Source organism: Diabrotica undecimpunctata, chromosome 1 (assembly GCF_040954645.1).
Source record: "Diabrotica undecimpunctata isolate CICGRU chromosome 1, icDiaUnde3, whole genome shotgun sequence".
NCBI lineage: Eukaryota > Metazoa > Arthropoda > Insecta > Coleoptera > Chrysomelidae > Diabrotica > Diabrotica undecimpunctata.
Genome location: NC_092803.1, coordinates 27817668 through 27830307, shown reverse-complemented (window position 1 = coordinate 27830307; position 12640 = coordinate 27817668). Strand labels below are relative to the sequence as shown.

The 12640-nt window shown below is 35.2% G+C and overlaps 1 protein-coding gene across 1 annotated transcript in view; it reads right to left on the bottom strand.

Annotated features, from left to right (window-relative positions):
* The window catches only part of LOC140447278 (protein Malvolio-like), a 64594-nt gene that overhangs the window by 9622 nt on the left and 42332 nt on the right, over nt 1-12640 (bottom strand). Inside the window, exons 3-6 of the mRNA XM_072539850.1 lie at nt 10827-10986; nt 7122-7575; nt 7006-7068; nt 4534-4916 (exon numbers count right to left, since the gene is read on the bottom strand). Coding sequence (XP_072395951.1) covers nt 4534-4916; nt 7006-7068; nt 7122-7575; nt 10827-10986 — 1060 coding nt within the window. The remainder of the gene's footprint in view (nt 1-4533; nt 4917-7005; nt 7069-7121; nt 7576-10826; nt 10987-12640) is intronic.

Genomic DNA, 12640 nt, shown 5'->3' with positions numbered 1-12640 from the left:
AAGCCCTTACTAACGCCGAGAACCACCTCGCCTGGACCGAAATTGCCAACTTCACGTCAGAACCCATTCATCTTTCTCTTATGGAACCACTCGAAAGCAATAAAATAGACATTCAAGATTTCCATATATATTCCATGGAAACAACCTCCAGACCAGACTACAGACAAGATATCGACGACTTAATTAAAACCGAACATCTTAACGAAGAAGAAGAGGAACAAGTTCGCCACCTATGCCGAAAATTCTCCGATATATTTCACCAACCAGACACTCCTCTCAGCTTTACTAACGAAGTTAAACACCACATCAGAACCAAGGATGAAGAGCCTGTATATACGAAATCATACCGGTATCCGTATGTACACAAGGAAGAAGTAAAGAAACAAATCTCTTCAATGTTAGAGCAAGGGATCATTCGACCAAGTCAATCGCCATGGTCCTCGCCCATTTGGGTCGTGGCAAAGAAACCCGATTCATCCGGTAAAATAAAGTGGAGGATAGTAGTAGATTATAGAAAGGTCAACGAAAAAACAATTGACGACCGATACAGAATCCCTCACATTAGCGATATTTTGGACAAATTGGGAAGATGTCAATATTTTACGACCCTCGACTTAGCAAGCGGATTTCATCAAATCGAGATGGCTGAAGAAGACATTCCCAAAACAGCATTTAATGTGGAAAATGGACACTATGAATATTTAAGAATGCCTTTTGGACTTAAGAACGCTCCGTCCACGTTCCAACGTATGATGGACAACGTATTGAAGGGACTTCAAGGAGAAATATGCCTCGTCTATATGGACGACGTAATAGTATATTCAACATCACTACAGGAACACATAGTAAATCTCACAAAAGTATTTCAACGACTAAGAGAAGCCCGACTAAAAATCCAAGTCGACAAATGCGAATTCTTAAAAAAACAAGTTAATTTTCTAGGACACGTAGTCACACAAGAAGGCATAAAACCGAATCCAGCGAAAATTGAAGCAATAGAAAAATACCCAATACCGAAAACAGCAAAAGAAATAAGAGGATTTCTTGGACTACTGGGATATTACAGAAAGTTTATTCGAGACTTCGCAAAAATCACGAAACCTCTAACAAGATGCCTGAAAAAAGATGCAAAGATCGAACATACATCCGAATTCGTAGAATGCTTTGAAACATGCAGGAAATTATTAATGAATGAGCCGTTATTGCAATATCCAGATTTTTCCAAACCGTTTAACCTCACAACAGATGCCAGTAACTTCGCTATCGGTGCAGTACTTTCTCAAGGACCAGTTGGCAGTGATAAACCAATTGCCTTTGCTTCCAGGACACTAAATGAAACCGAAACCAAGTACTCCACAATAGAAAAGGAAATGTTAGCAATGGTGTGGGCAACTAAGTATTTTCGACCTTACCTATTTGGAAGAAAATTTAAAATACTTTCAGACCACCGTCCTTTGCAATATCTATTCTCCCTAAAGGAACCCAACTCCAAACTAGTACGTTGGAGATTAAAATTAGAAGAATTTGACTACGAAGTAATTTACAAAAAAGGCAAAGCTAATACAAATGCGGACGCACTCTCTCGAATCGAAATACACACAAAGGAAACTAAGGACATCGATTCACAAATTAAGGAAGTCTTTGATGATTTAGTAGACATGGAAGACGATGGATGGTCAACGACTAATAATCCAGATGCAGATCGAATAATCGACGAGATTGTAGAAGAAAAAGCAACAGAATTAATTCCAGAAAACATCCCAGAAGATACTGTTGAAAACGAAGATCAAAACATGGACGAAGACGGAAATGAAACAATACATACAGCAGTAGAAAATCCAATTCTTGGTATACCTATTTCGGAAAAACCACTTAACTTCTACAATAACCAAATTATAGTCAAAATCGTCAACTACAATCCACGACCTCCAGCAATTATACAAACCTTTCCGAATAAAAGACGTTATCATATCCAGCTGTCGAAAGATCAGTTAAAAGCTGATACCATAAAAATTTTTAAGGAACACCTCAACCCGAAAAAGAAATATGCAATTTTATTTGAAGCAGAAGAAGAAATTTTTGCAGAAATTTGCGAAATTATCAGGAAAACTTTTAAAAACAACGCATATGACTTAGTAAAGTGCAATCTTTTATTGGAAGATGTTAATCTAGAAGAACAACAAAAAGAGATTATAAAAAACTATCATGAAGGAAAAACGAACCATAGAGGAATAGCTGAAACAGAAAGTCAAATAAGGAAACGATATTACTGGCCTAATATGAAGAAGGACATAGAAGATATCATAAACTTTTGCGATATATGTCAAGAAAATAAATACGACAGACTTCCTCCCAAACCAAAATTTATGGTTACACCAACTCCCACTAAACCACTGGAAATAGTTCACATTGATTTATTCCAGGCTGATGGACAGAAGTTTCTAACCATAATAGACGCATTTTCGAAATATGGGCAAGCCTACCCAATAAATGGAGGAAACGCAATCAATGTACTCAACGCCCTATTGATTTATATAACACATCATGGACTCCCAACAATGATAGTAGCCGATAATGGTACGGAATTTAAAAATGGAGTAATACAAGAATTTGTAGACTCTCATAAAATCTCAATCCACTATACAACACCAGAGAATCCGCAATCCAACGGGATGATTGAGAGATTTCATTCTACGTTAATCGAACATCTTCGAATCCTAAGGAACACCAAAGCAAAGCTCTCGATTAAAGAACAAATGCTATACGCTATAATTGGGTACAATAATTCCATACATTCAGCAACGAAGTTAAGACCCATCGACATATTAAACGGACATATCGACGCAAAAGATCCCTTTGACGTTGACATACAGAAAGTAATACTGAACAATTATATCCAAAATCATAGAGAGATAACAAAGGAATTATACAAGGAAGTAAACCAGCAAATACAAGAGAATAAAAATAAAGTCATTGAAAATAGAAATAAATCGAGACAATACCCTATTACGTATAAACCAAGTACAAAAATCTATACACGAAAAACAGTTACCAGAAATAAATTACTTCCGCGATATTCCGCAAAACATATAAAAAGAAATAACGAAGTGACTGTAAAAACATCAAAAACTACAGTTCACAAGAAAAACATAAAACACCAACCTAAATCAAAAACTAATTCTGAACCTTCCCCACAGGATCACCCTGACGACGGGAGAGGAAGTGAAGATCAAGGACCTGAAAGACAACCCAGGAATAATTCCCCTCAACCTGGGACAAGCAAAGATTCATACTAGTACACACGATTTTATACACCTTTTTCAAACTACTACCAATAAAAGAAGAATTTGACAGAATTGAAACCAGTACGACGCAAAGACCACAGCAGTTCAAAATGGACTTAGCCATTACCTTTTTCGTGTAAATTGATTGAAAATGAAAATTTATCCTTCATTTTCTTGTCCTATCTTATTAATCTTAACTTATCCGTCCAAACTTATCTCATCAATCTTCCGCCCAGATACAAATTCAAAACCCCAATTCAGAGTTACATAAATTCAAGGACAACCATCCCAGAGCAACCGCTAATGCTTCCCAAAATAAGGACCATAGATATTCAAACAGCGATTAAATTCAAATCATTAAGGATTTGAATCATCAATTCTCTAAGGAAGATGAACATCTAGAGACAATTAATCCGAAATTATGGAACCATAGCCATAACCATTTTTGGATGACTCCTTTATATATCTTTATTACAATAATCTGCCTCTATATATGTTACAGGTATAAAACAAATAACAAAAAAACCCAACTCTAGCGACGAAACTCCAGAAGAAGCCAACTCAACAGTTCTGTTCGTCCCTCACAAAACTTCTTCAGGGGATGGAGTAGTTACAGTACAATGATCGCTACCATCCAGTAAGTTCCACCACGTGGATTCCAACACGGGGCTACCGCTTGAACATTCTGGACTAAATTGCGACGTATTGAACAGCAAGATCAGCAATTAATAAATTATAAAACACCATGTTAAAATCAATATTTTTCAGTCTGATTAATTAAAAGTCTGATTTAAAATATAGTCTGATTTAAATTATTATTGTTGTTACTAAAATCTTTGTAAGTCGAAATAAAAGTTTTAATTGTGAAGTTCAGTTTTTAAAAAAGTGTTTTTCCCAAGAACATTCATAATTAGCGTGTTAGCAATAACTGGATGCAAGCCACACAAGACAGAGGCAGATGGAAAGAGCTGAGGGAGACCTATGTCCAGCAGTGGACGCATACAGGTTGATGATGATGAGTAAAAGAACTGAATATCTTTTCGATCAGTGAGAAAATAGAAGAATACAAAACAAAATGGAAACAGTATATAAAGAGAATGGTTGAAAATTGACCAACTAGACAAGAATTAAACCAATCTCAAATGAGATGACACATCGGAGAAGTAATATTAAGAAGATGCTGTTTTAATATTTGAAAAGGAAACATTGGAACAATTTTTAAGTGTTTTTAAATCAATTGAATACTTACATTCCATTTGCAAACTCTCCCATGATCTTTTTGTTGCTAGTAAACGCTATAGTCGGCAACAAAGCAAACGGCAGCTGTAGACTCATGACCGCATTTAAGTAATCATTTAAGCTTGTAAGGTCGGACATCGAAGTGAAAAACGCTGTACAGAAAGTAGGAACCATGGCTATGGATCTGGTAAGGAGGACTCTCTTCCATCTGGACCATCGTAAGTCTAAGAAACCTTCCATGGCGAACTGACCGGCGTACGTTCCTGTCATAGTAGAGCTTTGGCCTGCCGCGAGAATACCAACTGCCCAAATATACATTGCGGCTGTTCCAAATGCACAACCAAGGAAAATGCCGCCTTTGTAAATATCTGCGTCTACATAGTCATCGCTGGTCTAAAAAATATTCGTATTTTAAATAAGAAATATGTAATTTAAAAATATGCATATAAAACAAAAATATCGGAGAACAAATGAATGGATTAGACAATTAACAAGATATTAGACCTGATTAGTAAAATTAAGTCTAACATATGTCACTTTCGTTACAGGATATTTGAAATTTTGTACTGTTAGAGAACTTACAACTATTCTACAAGCTACAATGTTTTCTGACAGTGTTGCAAAACGATTGATTTGTTTTAGCTATTTGTAATGCGAAAGAAATACTAGAATTTATAAACCCAGAAATAGAACCACCTTAAAATATAAAGCAACCAGGATAAATTAAAGAAATGGGAAAGATATGTCAAGGAACTGTTTGAAGAAAACAGAACTGACAATACTCTGGAGGAAATTAACGAGAGCTGAAGAATTTTAAAGTATGATGTAGAACATGCCATTACAACTCAAAAACAAATCTAATAAAATTTACCCTGAGACTGTCTTCTTCCAATTCTGCTTGTTCATTGGCGTATTGTACCTCTATGAAAGGTTGTCACTCCACCTTTTGTGCGCTTGTCCGATACTTCTTCTACCGATTGGTGATTTATCTCTTGCTATTTTGACCCCACTAGTCTCTTCTATTCTGCTCATGCCGTTATTCCTTTCTTTTTTATGTTCAGTGTTCATTCGTTTATACACTGTATGTTACACTTTCTTTTAATTTCTTTATTCCTCTTTTGATCTTACAGCGTATTTCCTGTAATTCTTCTTAGTATTCTCATCTCTGCCATTTCCAGTAGCCTGTGTGTTGTGGCTGTGTCTGGTGTTGTTTTTGATGTATACCTAGGTCATTGTTGGTCTGACACTAGCTTTATAAATTCTTGATTTCATCTCAGTGTTAATATGTCGGTTTCGCCATATAGTTATATTAAGGCATCCTGCCAATCTATTTACTTTTTGTACTTGATCCCTCACTTCATTGTCAAGGTTTATATAGCTGGGCGGTGCAATTTCAAGGTATTTTATTTACATTACTTGTTCAATACTTATGCTATCGAGTTCTATTTTATATCTGGTTGGTTCTTTGGTGATTACTATTGTTTTGATTTTCTGAGTTGAGATTGTAATATTAAATTATTTTACTCTTATGTTAAGTTTGTGGGCTAGTCTCTGCAGACTAGTTTTATCTTGGGCTATCAATATTGCATCGTCTGCGTAACAGAGTATTTTTACTACTTTTTTCCATGGTGTATCCTCTTTCTTTGTCGACACTTTTGATGATTTCATCCATGACTAAATTAAAGAGCATAGGGCTCAATGACTAGCCCTTTCTTATTCCGCTGCCTATGTCTATAACTTCTATAAGTTGTCGATCTATTCTGACTTCCATTTAGTTGTATTGGTAGATGTTTTCAATAGTTTTTATGAGATCTAGGGGAACTTCTCCATTATACAGATCTTTGAGCCTTACTCTATTAACTGCTTTCTTCAAGTCAATCAAACACATAATTGCTGGTCTATTAAACTCCAGTAAGTTCTCAGTAATCTGCTTTATGAGGAATATTGCATCTGTACACGATCTTCCACTATGAAAACCCTTTTGTTCATCTGCTAAACTTACCCTCCGAATCATTAGTTCTTGTATAATTTGAGTTGTAGTTGGAGCTTCAGGGTTTTATTTTTCTTACAAGTGCAAGTGTTTCGTTTCTTATTGTTTTTTAATTATCGTATGCCTCTTGTGTCTTAACTGACTTTTTTCCTTCACTTCGGTACAAAACCATGGAGTTCTTTGCCTTGGGAACGATTTTTGTTTATTTATATTTCTTTCACCAATAACTTCCTTATCTAAGGCTAAGATATTAAACTATATTAGACAATATTAAACAATAATGCGATATCGCAGCTGAACAACTATTTCGCGAGTAGCTGATAGACAAACATTACAAAAATTTATAAAAATGATGATAGCCAACGTTTGATCACAAACATGGCACTTAAAGAAAAAGAAGTCAACGATAGAAAAAAAATTATAGAAAAAATAAATGTTTTAGTAGAAATCGAAATTAAAGCAAATTAGTATAAAATAAGAAATTATATTTACCCCAAATTCCTCAATGGCCAGTTTAATAAGATAAGTATTATTTGTTGTTTGGCATTGATCCACCTAGAAAAAATATCAGTTATAAACATTATTATGTCAAAAATATTATATCTTACCAATCCTCTGTTAGACTTTTGAAACAACCCATATGCAAATACAGCAACTACAAAAATATTGATGACTAAACTACACAAAAGAGCTATAGCGCTCTCTATGTAATAATACATATTGGCTTCCTTAATTTTGGCAGGTTTACTCCTATCAATATCTCTGCTCTTCACCAGAGCCGAATGCAAATACAGGTTATGCGGCATAATGACGGCCCCTATTACTCCCACGGCTTGGAGCAATACCTGCGAATCGCAATCTTGACACATTGGAATGAAGAGTCCTTTAGCCACTTCTGCTGAAGATGGCTGCGCTACTATGTACTCGTAACCAAAGGTAATACCCATGACAGCTATAAGGAATCCAAATAGAAGTTCCAGTTTTCTCAGGCCGTACTTGTCCAGAAAGAGAAATGTAAACGTGTCAAAAATTGTTATTAGGCACCCCAACCATAAAGGTATGCTGAAAAAAATTGAGTTATAGTAATTTTATCCTTCTGTTTAAAGTAGGAAAGAAGAAAGTAAAGAACGTTTTGGCATACCAAATTAAAAAAAAAGATATCAACATAAAACTTTATTTACATAGTCACAGTTATCATCATCCAGTCTCAAAAGTCCAATGCTGAACATAGGCCTCTTCCTCGTGTTTCCAACCCCGTCTATCTTGCGCCCTTCTCATCCAGTTTTTATTTACTCTTCTTAAATTATCAGCCGTCTCTCTTGTCTTTTGTTAATCTCCATTTCAATAACCTCTTTGTCCATCGCCCATCCGTCATTCTAGCTATGTATCCTGCTCATCTCTATTTTAGTTTGGCTATCCGGTAGATGACGTCAATTACCTTAGGCTATTTTTCAATGTAGTCGCTTTTATTGTAGAGGCATTTACTGTATCGTAGAATCAGTTTTTTGATTCCAGTGTTGTAGTCTTCCACAGCCAAACGTCTGGGCCAGAGTACCACTTCATCTTTGAGCTTTTCGTCGTTTTCACACTCCTTTTCACCAAGAATTCCTTCAGTTTCGTGAACAGATGATAATCGGAAGGCGCGTGGTCTGGGTTGTGGGGAGAGTGATCGAAAATTTCCCATTGCAGGTGATGAAGTTATTGCTGAGTTCTTGCCAGGGCATGGGGCCGAGTATGTCAGGCAGACGAAGAAAAATAAATAAAGTGACAGACAACGTAAGTAGAATATACAAATTATCACCCGGACATTTTAGAAAAGACTATCTTGATTTTTTCACTGAAAAATAAGTCTTTCTTATGCACTTTATGTAATCTACAGGTTCTACAGTTTTTGTAGGGTTAGGGAAGAGTGTCGCTTGGTGAAAACTATTTTTTAAGGAGTTAGATGTATATATCGCAGCCAGATGGTTAAATTAGTCGTTCGATAGAACAGCTAGCCCTTTGATTGAACAACGCCATTCAATCACATGTCTGAATGTCGATTAGCCGAGCGTCTGACGACCACGAAGATAACGTTTACCAGGTCAGCTAGACGACGATCAGTCGTGTAATCAAACAGCTAATTGAAATAGTCATCTAGTTGCCCTTTCATTTGATTGAACAACGAGTTATGATCTCTTACTTAAAAAACGATGTTGTTTACTTCACAGATGAGGTTATTAATAATTTTCATGTTACATTTAAATCATTTATTGATACAACTTAAACTGCTACGACATTTAGATCTACAAAGAACTTTTTGATTGAAACAAGCACATCTTATAGTACGGCATTGTTTTTGTGATGGTATACGAGCATTTTTAAAAACCTTACCCCCAAACTTTGATTCTATAGTCACAGCTTCTCGTAAAGTTATCGGAGTATCTAAAATTTCATCATCATAGCTTTCCGTTGATGAGAGCAATTCTTGTCGCACAAACCAATTTTTAATAGTTCCTGTTTTTGAGCCTATTCTATAAACTTCATTTCTAAAATCCACAATTTTTCCGTTGATATTTTTGGTGTCCAAAAATCCGCGATCCACTTTAGGTGTCGGTGTCCTTATCAGGACATAACTGCCAATAAGTAGTTGGGTCAGTTTTTTTGCTGTGTTCTCAACCATTTTTTCAGCTGCACGTTTTAAACTTTTGTTGGCCTCATTTCTCTGAAATAATATGTTTTCTTCCGTTTTACATCTAAAACACAGTACTGTGGAACCAAAACCTTCCTCTTCTACTGCAAACAATCCACATGTGACATGAACAGGGTTAATGCAAGACTTACAGCTATGGGCGCTAGTGGTAGGATTCTGACATGTGACACAAATTAGTTCAATCTACTCAGTCCTCTATAACTGAATAGATTCTTCGCCAATGATATTTGTATCAACATGTTTGTAAAGTAATTGTTACCTAGATTTGAGGAACTAGGCTCAGCCAGTATAATTTCTAAATGAACATTATTAGTTATTAGATTTGTATCAGTAGTAATGATTTCACAATTCTCAGGATTTTCAGGTTGTTCGAGCAATATCTCTGTGATTCGAGTTTCATCATTTCATGCTACATTCGATCTCTCGGTGTTTAAACTCCGATGCTGTATCTCAGTACTATCGTTACAGGGTTTGGACCACCAACTCATTTTTGATACTGTATATCTATTAGAAACTATTTTTTTTTTTGAGTGTTAAATCTCAGGCGTCTTTTCTCTCAGTGTAGAATAAATAATGTAAACGTCCCATAGTGGCAAATTATTGGTTAAAATATTAAAATTACAATAATTACCTTGATGGGAATTTTCATGATCAGTCAGTTTATCTTCAAAATTTTCTTTAAATTTAAGCTCAGTTGGATTGCTCGTAACCAATTCCATTATCTCTGATTTCTAAAAACACTAGGACTTATTTTGATTCCTCTTTTATCATTTTAACTCACAATCATTGTACAAGAACAACATTGGTTGCCTCGATATTGCAAACAATGTGTTGAATCACTTTTGAATATTATCATAAAGTTTCGACTTAATAGCTAGTTGTTCGGTTGAATGGCGTCGTTCCAATCAAAGGACTATTTTTCAACCAGTTGACTGGTGCTACTAGCAGCGCGGTGGTCAAGAAACAAATTACGTCAATGATATGGCGGCTTTTTAATCAGTCATGTCGTTGAACTTGCAATTGCATAAAAATTCGACAAAATAACTAGTCGTGTGATTGAATGGCGTTATTCAATCAAAGGGCTAGCTGTTTAATTGAACGGCTAATTTAACCATCTGGCTGCGCCATATACACCGCTAAACCCCGATATGAAATTTTAGAGAAATATTCTCATGTATACCTAAATAAACATTTCTTAATGTTCTACCCATAGACATATAATACAAATAGACTGATAGTTTCAATACAGTCGCGTTCCCCCAGTGCGACAGAGAGAATTGACGCAAGGCAGTCCCTGCATCTCTGTCTAATAGGCCGGGTTTATCTTCTCATTGGTCATTTAAGTCACGTGGTCGATAGACCTGGCAAATTAGAAAGAGATACAGGGACTGCTTTGCGACAGTTTTTTCTGTCGCACTGGGGGAACGGGCTGGTATTGCAACGATCAGTCTATCTTGTATAAATGTATATGGTTTTACCTAACATTTAACCTAACCTAACCTAATATTTGATATTGTCAACCATGTATAATAAGTTTTTGGTTGATATCTGTTAGTGTATAAGGCGATCAAAAAACGTTTTACTAAAGCGTTCTCGCGTAAAGCGACAAAGATATACTTACAATTTGTTTGTCAACAAATAGAGAGCGATGGCTGTACCTATAACTTCTTGCATATCTGATCCTATAACAGCTATTTCGACCATTATCCACAATATTAATCTGGGGACTTTTTTGTATTGTCTAAAACACATTTCTGCTAGATGTAGGCCCGTTACGACACCTAAAAAAAACAAAATAAAAAATAAAAAAAATGTCATCAAGAATAGAACAAACATGTACAGTATAGCACAACCGCATATAAAAATAATATAATCATTTTCAAATCCAACAGTTTTTTGTTGTTGAAATCAACAGATGTAAATAAATTTTTTTAATTGCAGCCGTGAGCAGCTCGTTCTAGAGCGTATTACATACTTTTATTTTTAATTTTTTTATCTTTTAAATTTTCATGACTGACAAAAAACTGACTAGTTTCGATCTTGTTGTAAATTTAAGTTATTCTATGAAGTCGATCGTCAAAAATTCACATTTCAGTAGTGTATAGCTTATTTGGTATTTTATCTAGGCAATTGTTAATTTGCAATTTTGGGAAGACATGCAGTACATGCTTAGAAAACTGATAGAAGAATATAACGACTGGGGAATGAATGTCAATACAACAAAAACCAAATATCTTTGTATTGGAAACGAGTCAGATAACATAGACCTCGAAAACGGACAACATATTTCCTGCTGTCAGAGCTATGACTACTTGGGTGTTGCCTTTGACAATACAGGAACTGATACACGGGAAATAGAAAAACGAATCACTCAAGCAAAGAAAGTCTTAAGATGTCTCAATGGTATACTGTGGAGTAAAGAGATAACGAAAGGAAGAAAATTTATTATATATGAGACCATGATTAAAACTACTCTACTTTATGGCGCTGAAACATGGAGAATTAGTGAAAAGAACAAAAAGCGAATAGAAGCAGTAGAGATGGATGCGATGAGATCTTTAGGTATTTCCAGACGAGACCGAATCAGAAATGATGTAATAAAACAACGTATGGGAATAGAAGGAAATATAACTCAAGATATAGAGAAGAAACAATTAAGGTGGTATGGACATGTTCAACGGATGCCAGCAACAAGACTCCCCAAAAAAGTAGTAGAATGGCAACCGATAGGTCGACGGAAAAGAGGAAGACCAAGATTAGAATGGCAACACGGCGTAAACAAGTCCATGAGCGAAATAAATTTAACAACAAACGACTGCGAAGATAGGAAGAGATGGTGTTTAGGTATCGGACAACGTCGAAAGACGTTCTAAACCGATGTATATATAATTGTTAATTTGTTTATATTCAAGGTTCATGTGTATAATTCATTTAAACATGTTATTCAAATAAATAATAATACATTTTTATAGTATTAGATTGTTCAATACACAACACAATTTATTTAAACAAAAAAAAATACTAGCAAAAGATTTTTTAAAATAACAAAAAAAATATCATTAAAAATGAAGTTTAATTAAAAGAATGACCTATGTTGCAGTAGAAGGGGAAAAATACAAACGAACTCAAACGTGACAGCAGCAAACTAAAGAATAAAAACATAAGAAGAAAAGATGAGCAGCACATACAATTAGAGTTGCAAGAATATGAATTGAACGAACAGTACAAACAAACGAAAAAATAATGAAATAGGTAGTGGAGAAGGCAAATAAACGAAGTGCTTGGCTATAAAAGCATTTTCCGAAGAAGTGAAGGAGTTATTCGTGAGGTATTTAGAGATCTAGTAAAAGCAAAATAAAAACCAAGAGGAGCAGTAATCTTCAATCATAATGAACCCAAAAACAGGACTGCAGACAAAAATAAAAAGAGCTCAAG